The 14,989-nt window shown below is 37.5% G+C and overlaps 1 protein-coding gene across 2 annotated transcripts in view; it reads left to right on the top strand.

Moving 5' to 3' along the window:
* Positions 1 to 14,989, top strand: part of LOC150103869 (ATP-binding cassette sub-family A member 2-like) — a 975,482-nt gene that overhangs the window by 94,028 nt on the left and 866,465 nt on the right. For both annotated transcript variants that reach the window (XM_090397162.1, XM_090397161.1), the window contains exon 7: positions 11,543 to 11,605. In XM_090397162.1, the coding sequence (XP_090253288.1) occupies positions 11,543 to 11,605 (63 nt within the window). The remainder of the gene's footprint in view (positions 1 to 11,542; positions 11,606 to 14,989) is intronic.

The following is a 14,989-nucleotide window of genomic DNA, read 5'->3' as shown; positions in this document are numbered from 1 at the left end:
AAGAGTTTTCAATTCTTTGAACAATTTGTTGTAACCCATTTTCACTTTCTGCCATCACCACTACATCATCCATATATCTTAAGTTATTAATGATTCTTCCGTTTATTTTTATTCTTTCTTCTACATCCTCAAGTGCCTCTCTAAGCATTTGTTCACTATAAAGGTTAAACAGTAATGGTGATAACTTGCATCCTTGTCTAACTCCTCTCTCCACCGGGAATTCTCCTGTTTCCTCTCCATTTACGCATACTGACGCTATTTGTGACCAATATAATCTTTAAAATTTCTAAGTCATAAGAGTTAATATCAATATTTTCTAGAATGTCAAAAAGCCTTTCATGTTTCACTGTATCAAATGCCTTTTCAAAATATAGAAATCCTAAAAACAACTTTCCACCATGGTTTAGTGTTTATTAATTTTTAGTAATTCTTAGACAAGTTATAGCCTCTCTAGTTTCTCTGTCAGTTCTGAATCCAAACTGTTCCCCATTCATTTATTTTTCTCTTTTATTCCTAATTCTCTCTGAAATTATTTGCACCAGAATTTTTGCTGTGTGAGTTATAAGACTTATCGTTCTAAAATTATTACAGTCTAAAACTCCCGTCTTTTTTATAATGGGAATAAAAATTGATCTTCTAAACTCCTCTGGTAATTCTTGTCCTTCATAAATTCCGTTAATAATTTGCCATAACACTTCCATACCTTTTTCACCTATATTCCTTATAAGTTCTATCTGTATACCATCTATTCCAGGCGATTTTCCTTCTTTCATCTTTTGAATTACTAGATTCAATTCCTCCCTCATGATGCACAGTCTCTGCCCACTATGTTCTTTCCTTTGATTTTCTCCTCTTTCCCTGTCTTCATAAAGTTTACTTACATATTCTTCCCATCTCTGTAATATCTTCTCTTTTTCTATCATAATTTCACCTCTTTCATTCTAGATTGCTCCAGTCCTTTGTATCATCTTTCTCCTTCCTTTCATCATATTAATGTTTTTATAAACACCTTTTATGTCCTTTCTTTCTGCCTTTGCTGTTGTATCTTTACTTATTTCATCTAACCACTCTTCCTTTTTCCTTCTTATCTCTCCCCCCCCCCCACTCAAGTCTTTATACTGCTTTTTTTTCTCATCCGTTTTACTATTAACCAACTTTCTTCTTTGTGTTATTTTCCTCAAAATATTTTCCGTCATCCATGGTTTCTTTCTTTTCTCTCTTTCCTCTTCTTTTTTGACTAAATGCAATTCTGTAGCAGTAATTATGCTTTCCTTCTTTCAATTTTTCACTTACATCATCATTTTCTTGTATGTTTCCCTCGTTCATTTCTTCCTCTACTTTCCTTGCAAATTCATTCGGTGTACTTGGTATCTTCAGCCGCTCCATGTTCCATGATTTGTTCCGTTTCCTGAATTACCTTTTTTAGATTAATCCTTATCTTAGTTGACAATAATATGTGATCTGTATCACAGTCTGCTCCTGGATATGTTGTCACATCTTTTATAATGTTTCTATATCTTTTGTTTATCAAAATATAATCTATCTGATTTCTTCTACTATTTATATCCTCCCCTGGGGCTTTCCACGTATACAACAATCTCCTTGGATGTTTCTTAAACCAAGTGTTCATACTTGCTAAATCATGCTTTCTACAGAAATCCAACAACATATCTCCTCTTTCATTTCTCACTCCCAATCCATATAGCCCAACAATATCTTCCTCCCTTCCTCTTCCGATTTTTGCATTCATATCGTCTTGTATTATAATTATATCTTTTGTTTCTTTACATTTCAAGCCCTGTTCTATATCGCCATAAACTCTTTCTACCTTCTCTTCCTCATAATCACGAGTCGGTAAATATATCTGGATAAGTAGAATATTTCTTGGTTTTGCTTTCAACTTTACCACCAAAACTCTGTCTGAGATTTGCCAGTAGCCTTCCACACATCCTGCCACTCGTTTATTCAATATTATACCAACAACTGCTTGATGTTGCTCTTCCCCTCCTGAGTAAATTATTCTCATTCCATTCTCTGTTCTATAATCTCTTTTTCCTTTCCATCTCACTTCAGCCATTCCCAGAACATCTATTTTCTATCTTAGCATCTCCATCTTTACAATCTCCAGTCTTCCAGTTTGATATAAGGTATTCACATTCCAAGATCCAATGCGAAAATTACTTTTAGCCCCTTTTCTACATGAATACTTTCCATCTTACCTCCTGCAGGCTTTAGTAAAGAAGATTCATATGATAGACATGCAATCTGGTTCATATCCATACTGGAACAAGTGACCTCCCTGGTAGCCAATTGCACAGTTCTGGACCCAGGGGACCCATCCTGAGCTGTGCATCGCTTGTTATTTTGATCTTTACTGCTTATCCAAACTAGGGAAAAAGTAGAAGCATAGTGGTTTCCCGTTGCCTTCTATGCATGAAGAGATTAAAAAAGTAGAAACATTGAAAGAATCACCCCTAGCCCTCGATTACTCTAATAGCATTGGGGGGAAGGAACAAGAAAGAAGAAAAGGATAGAAAGAAATAAGAGTAGGGACCATCCTATAGATAATATAACAGATGTGTATTACATGAAATAAGGTATGGTCCAGCATCAGGTACCTTGGGTTCGCCACTCCCGTTCTCACTGAAGTGAGCCTTTGAGGAAAGTATGTAGATTTTGTTTTTTTAATATTAGGCATTTATTTAAAAACTAATATCTGACCACTTTCACTCACACTGAAACTGTTTGCTTTGTTAGGGTTTAAATAAAGCACAAAACAATAAACATGAACAGAAAGACAGTTTAGCCATAGGCTCATTCACTCTCACCTCACTTGACTAATATTTACATATAATCCTTTGAACAAGAGGTTTTTCACATTAAAAAAAAAATCCAACCCTCCATTTAACAGACTTTGGATTTAATGGACAAAATTTCTGGTCTGTATGTCACGTGAAAATTAACATCCTGTTAATTATAAAATGCTTTTAATCAAGATTTGCTTATAATTAAATTAACAGGTTATTTTTTGTTATTAATTTCCTGTTATTTTTAACAAATTTTGGCGAATAGGCCATCATATGTTGGAAAAACACTATAGTAATTTAGCTGACATAAATGAGTCCCCATTCATAAAACATGTTCACCGAATGATTAGAATGTGAATCACACCAATTGCACTGTAATTAGTTCTTTTGTCATGTGGCGTGACTTTCTGTGGCAATTTTATTACACACATTTTTGTGATTTTAGGGAGTTAATTATAAAAAAAAAAAAAAAAGCAGAATTCCAAAGTTAAAAAAAAATTTGACAGTTTTTTCAAGCAGGATTACCTAAACCAAGTGCCTTAACATCAAACATTAACTTCACATTAACTTATCTAAATGTGTGTGTGTGAAAGAATTTTTTTTTTGTTATTACGCTGCTAATATTGATAAAATTGCAGTATAATGTTACAGATATTTTTATTTAAAAAAATTCATCATTTAATGGACACCCCTTAGTCCCTATTAGCCCATTAAATCGAGGGTTTACTATATTGATATTTGTCATTATATGGCTAGAATTTGAGGAACAGCTTGTTGAGTTTACCTCATGTATGTACAACTTACATCTTTAAATCAGTTTTAGACTTGAAATTGAAGGAATGGGACATTACTTTCCCATTTTTTTAAAAAAAGTTTTAATCTCCATTTCTAGCCAGAATAAACTTATAGTCATCATCAGCATTAACAACCTACTAAAATCATTCAGTAGTTAAGAAAATTGTAAGTAAAGATGTACCCACATTCTACAATCAACTCCTCGCCATAAAAAGAAGCCAGGAACTTCCAGAATTTATTATTATTATAATTATTTAAGAGAGACCTCCAGGGAGTCAGTGACTCATCCGGGAGGCCACGTACTACACACACACACACCAGCTATCATACCTATTCTTGAATTCATTCACACTGCTTGCACTCACAACATCCAAAGGCAATGGATGTTGTGAGTGCAATCCATTCCAATCATGCACCACCCTCTGAGAGAAAAATCTAGCTCTTCAAGGATGCCCTCTCATCCTTTCCCCACTCTCCATAAATTGAAAAATTCCATCAATTGAAATCCTATATGACCCTTTCAGAAGTTTTTGAGTCTCAATCATATCACTCCTCTTTCTTCTGTTTGCTAGTGCCTGCAGTCTACAAATTCTCAGACTGTTTTCATAATTAGTATTCCACAATCCTGATATAATTTTTAACACTCTCCTTTGTACTTTCTCCAATATACCAGAATCATAATGGAAACCAGGAGACCAGACTTGCACACAATAGTCCAAGTGAGGTCTTATCAAAGCCTTGTAAGTAAAGAGGCAAAATAACATCCTTATCTTTACATGTGAACGTTCATTGCAATTATCTTTTGAGTTGTATTTGCAATCCTGAATTTCAACTTCCTATCTATTAACACTCCATGATCCCTAGCCTTATCAGTTTCTTCTAGCCTAATCCCACTAATATAATATGACATTGGATATCTAATCATGCCGAAGTGAATGACTTCCCATTTACTCACATTGAACCGACACCCATTTTCCCTCATGTTGGAGGCTTAATGGATTTTTTACAACACTCAAAAAGGATTAAAATAGAATTTAATACTTCCTATATTTCGTCCTGGTCACTAGGACATCTACGGAGATTACAAAAACAACTAATGTAACATGTACACAAATATCATACAATACTAAGCCCAACGACGTAGGTGACACTAAAGTCCTATCTAGGTGGAGCGCCCTCTAAGGGCGTTAGTAGGTGGCCTGGAATGTAAGGTGGGACCTCTGGTGATGAGTGTTTCCCAAATGTTCTTAATGCAACCGTATTTATTAAGATTTGGTTGGTTTCTGAGAGGTGCTGCTGCTTCTAAGAAAAGTCTCTCTGGTGTCAGCCAAGCCTGAATGACCATAGTTGTGTTTGCAGATGTAAGACTGGTGTTCCTCCAGGCAGATGGATGCTGATCTGCCTGTCTGTCCAAAGTACGCCAGCTTACAGGAACAGGGTACTTTGTAAACTCCAGGCAGAGAGAGAGGAGGGAGCTGATCTTTCGTAGAACGGATAAGGGTAGCAAGTTTGCGGTGGGGGTTATATGCTGTGTGTAGGTTGTACTTTTTTAGAATCTTGGCTATTTTTTCAGATGTGCCACGGATGTAGGATAAGGTGATGGCATTTTTAAATTCTTGTTGACGAGAAGTACGGGGATTGGGGGAGGAACTGATTATTTTTTTGATACTGTGATCGCTGTAGCCATTGGAGAGGAAAGTGCTGTGTATGTGGTTAAGCTCAGCAATGAGGACGGTTCCACTGGAACAAAGATTGTTGGCTCTCTTGGTAAGAGTTTTAATAATGCCATATTATTGAGAGAGGTGGTGATGGGAGAGTTTGTGAATGTATCTGCCTGTGTGTGTGGGTTTTCTGTATACAGTGAAGGCAAGTGTATCATTAGGCAGGCATGTGACTAAGGTGTCTAGGAAGGGTAAACAATTGTTCTTTTCCTTTTCCATAGTAAACTGGATTCTTGAATGTAGGCTATTGAGATGACTGAGGAAGGAGTCTAACGTGTCTGGGCCATGAGGCCAAATAAAGAACATATCATCTACATATCTTGGCCAGATAGAAGATTTGAGTGGGGCTGAGTCTATGGCTCGTTTTTCAAAATCTTCCATATAGAAATTGGCAAGGGGGGGGGGGGTGAGAGGGGGGAACCCATGGCGGTTCTCTTTATCTGCTTGTAGATTTTGTTCTTCCAAGAGAAATACCCAGAGTTAATGGCAAAGGAAAAGAGATCTAAGATGTCAGAAGGAAAAATGTTTTCTAAGCGAGATAAGGTGTCAGTTAAGGGAATATTGGTAAACAAAGAGGAGATATCAAAGCTTACCAATATGTCTGCTTTATTCAAAGTTAAATTTTCTGTGAGGGCTTTAAAGTGGGTCGAGTTTTTTATATAGGAAGTGGACCTTCCGGTGAGGGGTGGGGTCAGAGAGTTGGCCAGCTGTTTAGACAGTCTGTAACAAGGTGCATTGGTGGCATCTACTATAGGCCTGAGTGGGGAATTGGGTTTGTGTATTTTTGATAAACCATATATTCGGGGCGGGACGGGAGCAGAAAGGTTTAAGTTTTTTCATGATGTCAGGGGGCCAGAAAGATTCTTTTTTAAGTAAGATTTTTAATTTCTCAACTTGTGTTTTTGTGGGGTCGTGTTCTAGTGGGATGTAGGTAGCCTGATCACGGAGGATAATATTCATTTTACGATTGTATTCACTGGTATTAAGAACAACTGTGGCATTATCCTTATCCCCTCTGGTGATGATGATACTTTTTTCTTTCCGTAGTTTCAGGAGAGCCGAGTGTTGTAAAAAATTAAGCCTCCAACATGATGTCCTCACAGCACTTAAGCCTCTACCCATGAACCCATTTTCCGATGCCCATAATTCCAGCCTATTCAAATCATTCTGTAAGTACTGCATATCAGCAGCATTCCTGATTACCCTATCTATCTTTGCATTATCAGCATATAGCTCTGTGTCGCTTGCCAAATGCTTTGAAATATCATTAATGTACTGATTGAATAACAGTGGATCAAGCACTGATCCTTGTGGTACACCGCTTGTTGCCTGAAACCTTGCAGACTCAGATCCCCCCCCCCCCTCCTGTATACCACTTTTTGATATCTGTCAGTCAGCCATCCTCTTATCCATGCTAATATTGTATAACCCAAATAAATTTTCTCCAATTTATGCAAGAGTCTACCACACTGTATTCTGTCAAAAGCCTTAGAAAAATCAAAAAGTATCATGGTGTATCCATTCCCCTTGTTTAGTTCAGTGGTAACATTGTTATAGAATGTGAAAAAAAAAAAAATCAGCTGATGCCTTTTTATTCCCGTATACGGGAGTAGAGTAGGGGTAGGTTGCTCATTGCTTTATTAAATTCCTTAATCGAGGCTTGTCTTCTCCGTATGTGTGGTGGAGCAATGTTAGATAGAACAGGCAGCCAGGAGAGAGGGGTGCTTCTCACTGTCCCACTAATTGTGCACATGGTAGAGTTCAGCTGGGTGTCTATAATGTTAGTGTGTGTACTTCTTTCCCAGACAGGGGCACAAGGATGGTGCAGATGACCTTAGGACTTCTGCACCATAACCCCAGGTTGTTCCAGCAAGCCTTGAAATGATGTTATTTCTGGTTTTAATTTTATTGGAGAGGGTGATGATGTGCCTTTTATAGGTTAGGCTTCTGTCCAGGCTCACTCCAAGGTATTTTGGGTAAGGCTCATTTCTACCATTTTTCCACAGAAAGAAAGGTTGAGTTGTCGATTTGCCTCTGCATTGTACAGGTGAAATACTGAGGACACTGTTTTCATTGGATTTGGCTTCACGTGCCACTGCTTGAAGTACTCTTCCAGGGTGTTCAGGTCTGTATTCAAGGTTGATTCTAGGTTGGTAAAGGAGGTGGATTGATGTAAGATTGCTAGGTCATCGGCATGCATATACTTGCTTGATCTGGTATGAGGTAGATCATACACATAGATGTTAAAAAGTATAGGGATAATAACACAGAGCCCTGAGGAAGACCGTTGTGAAGGAATCTGCGCCTGCTCTTTTTTCCGTCAATATGGACCCGGATCTTTCTGTAGGAGAGATTAGATTCAAAAGTTGTAAAGTTTTTTTTACACTTTATAATATTTTCTGGTTTTAGCAGGATACCCCTGATCCAGATAGTGTCAAAAGCAGATGTTAGGTCAATGAAAGTGACTCCAGATTTTTCTTCTGGAAACCTGCTTCAATTTGAGTTGTCAGGGCAAGGACCTGGTTACAGCACCTTCTTCCTGGCCTGAAACCAGCTTGTTCATTCGGGAGTGCTCTTTCAATGAGTGGTGAAATTCTTTTAAGGACAATTCTTTCAAAAAGCTTAAAGATGGTGCAAAGCAAGGAGAAGATAGGTCATAAGTTTTTCACATCATTTGGATCTTTCCCTGGTTTGGGCATGGCAATTATTTTGGCTTCCCACCACAGCTTTGGTAATTTACCAGTCATGATGATTTCTGAGAAAAGGGCAGCCAGCCATATTTGGCCATGTTGACCAAGATGTTTTAGGAACTCAGGGAGTATACCATCCACTCCTGCAGCTTTGCCATTCTTGGTAAGTTTTAAAGCTATTTATACCTCTTCCCGAGATATTGGGTGTACGAGTTCAGGAAGCTTGGGTTCTGTCTTCAGGATTTGTCTGATGGAAGTTTCTACAACAATTTTCCTGGTAGAGCTGGGATGAGTCTTGGAGGTTTTCAATAAATGGTTAGCCATTTGATCAGAAGTTATCTCTGTTGTTTTGTGTGTCATTGGCTCTGCTCCACCTAATTTTCTCAGAAGTGACCAGCTTCTCCGACTAGATGTGACGAAATCGAGTTCATTGATGGGTGAGATCCATCTTTCCTTTCTGTTTTTATCCAGGGTTGATATGAGCTCTTTAGCAATAGTTGGATCTTCAGTTTCCTCATATTTGGCTAGGAGTTCCTCACTTTCTCTACTCCAACATGGGATATATTGTTTTCTGCTGCCTCTAGGGATATTGGCTTTTGCTGCAGATTTGAGTAGCTTAACAAATCTAGGATAGCAATTAGGAGTGGGTGGAATTGCTCTAATGGTTTGCTCGATTTGTCTGTGGAAGATGAAGTTTGGTAAGAGGAAGGAAATATTTTTTATTATAGATGGTCATTTTTATTTCATTACCAAGCTGCTAATATATACATTGTTTACTTTGGTTAGTTTAAATACACTATCTACCAGTAATTATCCGGACACCCTGTATTTGAAGTTATGGAACATTCCAGGTTTGGTAATAACATAAAAACTGGTGTACAAGTGGTGTGGCAACATGACGTGAACTCCAGTGACTTCAAGAGAGGTCTCATTGTGGGCTGTCACATTGGTGACATGTCTATACGTGCCATTGCCACTTAACCGGAGCATCCAAAATCATGGTTGGTGATGTGATCAACAAATGGAGATATTCTGACATCACTAGTGCAGGAAAACTCCCTGGGCAGCCACAGAAAATGAGCGACTGGGACAGGAGAGTGTTAAAATGGGTGGCAATCAAAAACTGACTACAATCGGCTCAGACCATCTGTAATGAATTCCAGAGTACCAGTAATACCATGGTGAGTACTAATACTGTACAAAAAGAACTCAGTTTAGTCAGTTTTCACAGAAAAGCAGCAGCACACAAGCCGAACATCACAACAGGAACAAGGTGGCCCATCTGTCCTGGTACCAAGAATGCGTGAATTGGACAATTGACCAGCAGAAAACGGTACTCTGGAGCAATGAATCGAAGTTCACCTGTTTCAAGTTTAATGGCTGGGTGTGGAGGCATCTGAGCAAATGCTTGTTGCCACAGTGTTTTGTACCCACAGTAAAGTCAGATGCTGCCTATACTGTGGAGTTTTTATGGAGCAGACCCATGTTACTATCAAGACGACAATGTCTCATGCAGAAAGCTGTAGCTTTTATGGAGTGGTATGAAGAGATCAGTGTTAACGATTGCCCTGGCCATATACCTCAACCCTAGTGAACACCTGTGGGACTATTGGAGAGGTGATTGAGATCCAGAACAGCATGTCCTCTATCTTTTGCTGAACTCAGTGCTGCTTTGGTGGAGGAATGGACACAAATTCCACCAGTTTAGCCCACTAGAGAGCATCTTTAGGCCTCTAGGACTGACTTCATTTGCCTTCAGCCTCATTTGCTTAGTGTTAATGCCTGTATGCACATATCATTGTTTTGTGATTCCTGAAGATGGCAGTGTAACATTGCTGAAATATAGGAAGGTATTGATTAACATTTTAAATTAATATTTTAGTACACATCATTTCCTGAAAAATTAAAAGCTATGCATAACCAACATGTAAGTTTATCTACGACAATTACAAATTCCACCTGTCTGCAACACATTGGTGGAAAGCATCCCACAAAGGGTGCAGGAGGTGATCAAAGCCAAAGGTGGACTTACCCAATATTAGGGTTCACCTGCTGGTATCGATTGTAACTTACTGAATGATTATAAATTGTAATTGTAATTGCTTATTACATCAGCAATTGCAAATTGTTGATGTCTGGACAATGATTGGTTGAAAGTGTATATTTTAATTAATATAGAATTTCTCTTAATTGCAGGTTCTAATATATCCTGAAACATATATTCTTCCCTGCTCAAAAAAAAAAAAAAAAAAAAAAAAAAAAAAAAAAAAAAACATAGTTTGGTTTCAATTGAAACATGACAGTTTGTGGCATACCTACTCCAAATGCTCAAATCATCCTGTGTACATCAAATCTCTGGTGTACAGATGCTACGTATACCACAAGTCTATTTATCCCTGCTCATGGTAAACATGTTAATCTTATTATATTAATTTCAACTTAAGATGCTTGGTCATCAAGTTACAGCCTTTTTGACCTACAACAGGATTGTTGAACCAAAACCCTGTCATAAGTTAAGGACTGACTGTATATGAAATACCACCAACCTGCTTATTGAAGGCATGCTCCAATGATTGCCATGTTTCATCTCCAGAGTATGGTCTCTTTATAATAAAATTAGTTTAATCCTTTATCCAAGTGTGAGCAAACAAAGTTTGCACCTGAAAGTATCTTCAGGACTGGGGTAAGGTGGTACAACACCAGGGCAACTCGTTGCAAAGGTGGAGCAAGACACCAACACTCCTATCTCAATATCTCCTATAATGCAAAACACATCTCCTTGCGGATATGTCTAATGTTATGCATTAAGGGAATTGCCATTACCCAGACTAGTTTCGACCTTTATTGAGGTCTCTTCAGTGGGAGCCAGGCCCAAGTGGAGATACCAGGCAGAAGCATTAGCAGGTGGAGATGACCTGCTAATGCTTCTGCCTGGTATCTCCACTTGGGCCTGGCTCCCATGAAACTAGTCTGGGTAGTGGCCCATCCCTTAATGCATAACATTAGACATATCCACAAGGAGATGTGTTTTGCATTATAGGAGATATTGAGATAGGAGTGTTGGTATCTTGCTCCACCTTTGCAATGAGTTTCCCTGGTGTTGTACCACCTTACCCCAGTCCTGAAGATACTTTCAGGTGCAAACTTTGTTTGCTCACACTTGGATAAAGGATTAAACTAATTTTATTATACTCTAACCAAGTGAAAAATAAACTTTCAACATCAGTATGGTCTCTTGTTTCTTCCCACTCTTTCTTCATGCATGCAGTGCGGATGATGATCTTGTGTAGTATGCTCTCAACACTGATTTTTAGGAATAATTGATAAAATTTGTGTTCCAGCTGTATGATTTTTATAGCAAAATTAGGCAAAACAAATTTTTGACTATAGCACATATGTCTAAAAATGGCTTTAATTATTTGCTGTCATCATAAATATTATTTCAACACATATAATTTAAATAATTAAGTTGTGCATATGTACATTAAGCTAAAAAAGTATATTTTATACTGTTTTTTTTTATTTCCAGCTTCATCTAGAAGAATGGAACATTACATTAGCTCGACAGAGAATACAGAAACTTGTGGATGATGTATGTATTCTCCTTTAAATAGTTATTATGTATACTCCTCACAGTTCAAAGATTCACTGAGGGTGGGCTGATTTTGTCACACTCATGCTTCTCTTTAAACACATTCACTGAAGATGTACTGCACAACATCTAATAATAGTCCATCCCACACACTTACCTCTTGCCATGAAAAGAATCTGAACCTAGTATATTTCCTAGCAGTACTCTTTCTATATTCTAGAGATGACTCTTGAGATCTGTCTTAAGCTGCAATATCTAACTTATATGTATATTGTGAATACCCTAAAAATGAAAGATTCCAAGAAATTATATTCTTGGTTTCATCCTTTATCAAGTGTAAGCAAACATTTGCATGTGAAGTAACTTCATGACTGGGCTACTTGTATATAGAGGCTAATAACTTCACATCAATTGCCTTAGTATCCCATAATGCAATGCACATATCCTTATGGACATATAATGTTATGCATTATGGGAAAGGCCACTACCCAGACCGATTTTGATCTTTATTGAGGTGAAAAGTAAAGGAGTACTCATCATAGGCCTCAAGTAGTTAGTATAGAAGTGTAAGAGAGCCTGATAATATTAGTAGAAAGAAAAGGCAGATAGATAGTATGCAGAGACAGAGAAAAGGGCTCAGCTCTTTTATATCATCATATAGCCAAGAGCTATCAGTTTTCCTTGTTCACCAATCTCATGTAGATAAGCAACCAATTAAAACTAAAGTGCAAAGATGATTGATACCCAGGTGGGCCTTCTCTGCCTGGGATTGCTTTCCAGTCATCCCTGCAATTGACCATAAAACCACACTGAATTAAGAAGATGAACCTATTTTATAAACCTCTCATAGCAAAAATAGACAGACTTTTATCTCCCCTTGGTGAATATTGCATAATGTGGGTGGTTTACACCAACCAAAAATATAATATCTCCTAGAATTCTTCTTTCTAAATCATCTGACTGAACAATAAAATTTCCACAATACAATATTATAAAGCATTTGGATGTCATATTGATGATTTTCAAATCTGTGTTTCTTTCTAACCTTTCATAAATGGTAGTTTAATTCATTAATTATAAAAATCAAAATTCTGTTCCCATTACTGATGGTGGTGGGTACTGCAAAAAAAAAAAAAAAAAAAACTGTTTTGTTTGTAAGTAATGGAATGCCCAACACCTTACATATTCTGTTCCAAAGATGCAGGGTAAGCTGTAGAATACATGTTCTACTGTTTCCGATCGGTAACAGATGTCACATATTGGATCTTTGATGTTAAAGTACTTCCCTTTGATGGTATTGACTGGAAGGTGACCATATGCAATTCTCTAAGCAAGATCCCTTCTGTTAGGGTATCCTTCGAACTTCAGTAAGTTATGAAACAAAGTGTGTTGTCAGTACCCAACTGTGGAAGTTTGCAGCGAAAGAGATTAAGGATTTCTTTATACCATATTTACTTTTTATAATGGAAAGAATGCCAATTCCAGAGTGTTGTAGCAGTCTTGGACGATTGCCAACATCTTTTGCCTTCAAATTCTTGTTCTCTGAACATTCTTTTTATACTAAATTTTGTGTGATGTATGGAACAGATGCCTTTTTCACTTAATTTGGTGCAGAGTGTAGAGTATGATCAGAAATGCCATTTCAAATTTAATAATTATGGAAATTTTAATAATTTTCATAATTATTAAATTTGATATTATTTATTTATTTTTTCTGGGTAGGAATCATGTGTCCTATTTTACCTATTGTATATTATTTATTTATTTTTTCTAGATAGGAATCATGTGTCCTATTTTACCTACTGTATATATGACATCCATCTGTAGAGGATGTCATATATTAAGTGCTGTGAGGACATCCTGTTGGAGGCTTAATGGATTGTATACAGTACTCAGAAAGGATTAAAACAGAATTTAATACTTCCTATATTTTGTCTCGGTGACTGAGACATCTTCAGGGATTTACAAAAAAACTAAGGTAACATATATACAAATAACACACAATACTAAGCCCAACCATGTGGGTGACACTAAAGTCCTATCTAGGTGGAGCATCCTCTAAGGACGGTTTTTGGTGGCCTGGAATATAAAGTGGGACTTCTGGTGATAAGCGTTTCCCAAATATTAGGAAGCTTAATACAACCATTTTTGTTCAGATTTGGTTGATTCCTGAGAGCTGCTGCTGATTCTAAGAATAGTCTCTCTTTTTTGAATTTGCTGTGGTGGAGCATGGTGGTTTTTTCCCATGAGATTCTGTGGGTTGTATTCAAGACATGGTCAGCCAGTCAGTTCATTCCCTCAGTCTTTCCTCATACCTGATACTGATTTAGTAAATCTTGACCCTCTCCCTTCATCCTCATCCCCTTGAAAACCAGGTGACCAAATCTGTACACAGTAGTCCACACCTGCCCTGATCAAAGTTTTATACAGGCAGACCATAACCCTCTTTGTTTCTGGATGTCGATGTCCTCCTTATTGTTGCCATAATCCATTGGAATGTTTTTCAATTTAAGCAATATGACCCTTAAACTTAAAGTCTCTATCCACCATCCTCCCAGATCTCTTACCTCTCTCTACCTCCTTCAGACTTTCTCCATTAATTCCTCAGTCTGTCAAATCCCTTTGAAAAATCCAAGTGCATCACTGTGTGTGCATCTCCTTTACCTAGTGAATTTTTCACCTTGTTGTAATGCATAAGCAGGTTGCTGAAACACGACCTCTCCCCTAACATGCTGACCATCATAAAGAATGCTGCTACCCACTTATCAATTCTAGTCCTCACCAACTTCTCTAAAACCTTAACAACAACCCCCCCCCCCCCTCACACACACACAGATTGGCCTATAATTTTTAGGCCAATTTTACTTTATGTAGTGAAACAAGTTTTCTGGACACCCATTCCTTTAGGACTCACCCTGTTGTTAAACAGGTGTGACAGGTGTCGATAATTTCATAGTGCATTCCCTCAAGATAAGTGGTGATATTCTGTCAAGTTCTATTGCCTTATTAACATCAAGTTTACTTTATTCCTCATATATTTTCCACTCATTCATCATGAATCCCTCCTCCACCATATCCTCTACACTCCAGCATCTCACAATGTGGCCTTTAGGAGGATGAAATACTCTGATAAACTGATTGTTAAATACTTCAACTATATTCTCTGCATTGGATCCTCTACATAAAAATGCCAGTATCATCAACTAGCATCCTCCTCCTATAGTCATTTTTTCTTCAACCTGCCAGATATCAAAAGAACTCACTGGGATTTTTCTTATCTTGATTGACTAATTTCTTCTTATACTGCACTTCTTATAGTTTTGCTGTCTTTACCAACTGAATCACCTTCCTTGACCTGCTCTTTGTAATCTTCATGCAACAAAT

The sequence above is a fragment of the Typopeltis vanoorti genome, chromosome 8, assembly GCF_054136105.1.
Source record: "Typopeltis vanoorti isolate ZY-2024b chromosome 8, IOZ_Tvanoo_1.0, whole genome shotgun sequence".
Lineage (NCBI taxonomy): Eukaryota > Metazoa > Arthropoda > Arachnida > Uropygi > Thelyphonidae > Typopeltis > Typopeltis vanoorti.
The sequence above is the reverse complement of the archived record's forward strand: the minus strand, read 5'-3'. Positions and strand labels throughout refer to the sequence as shown.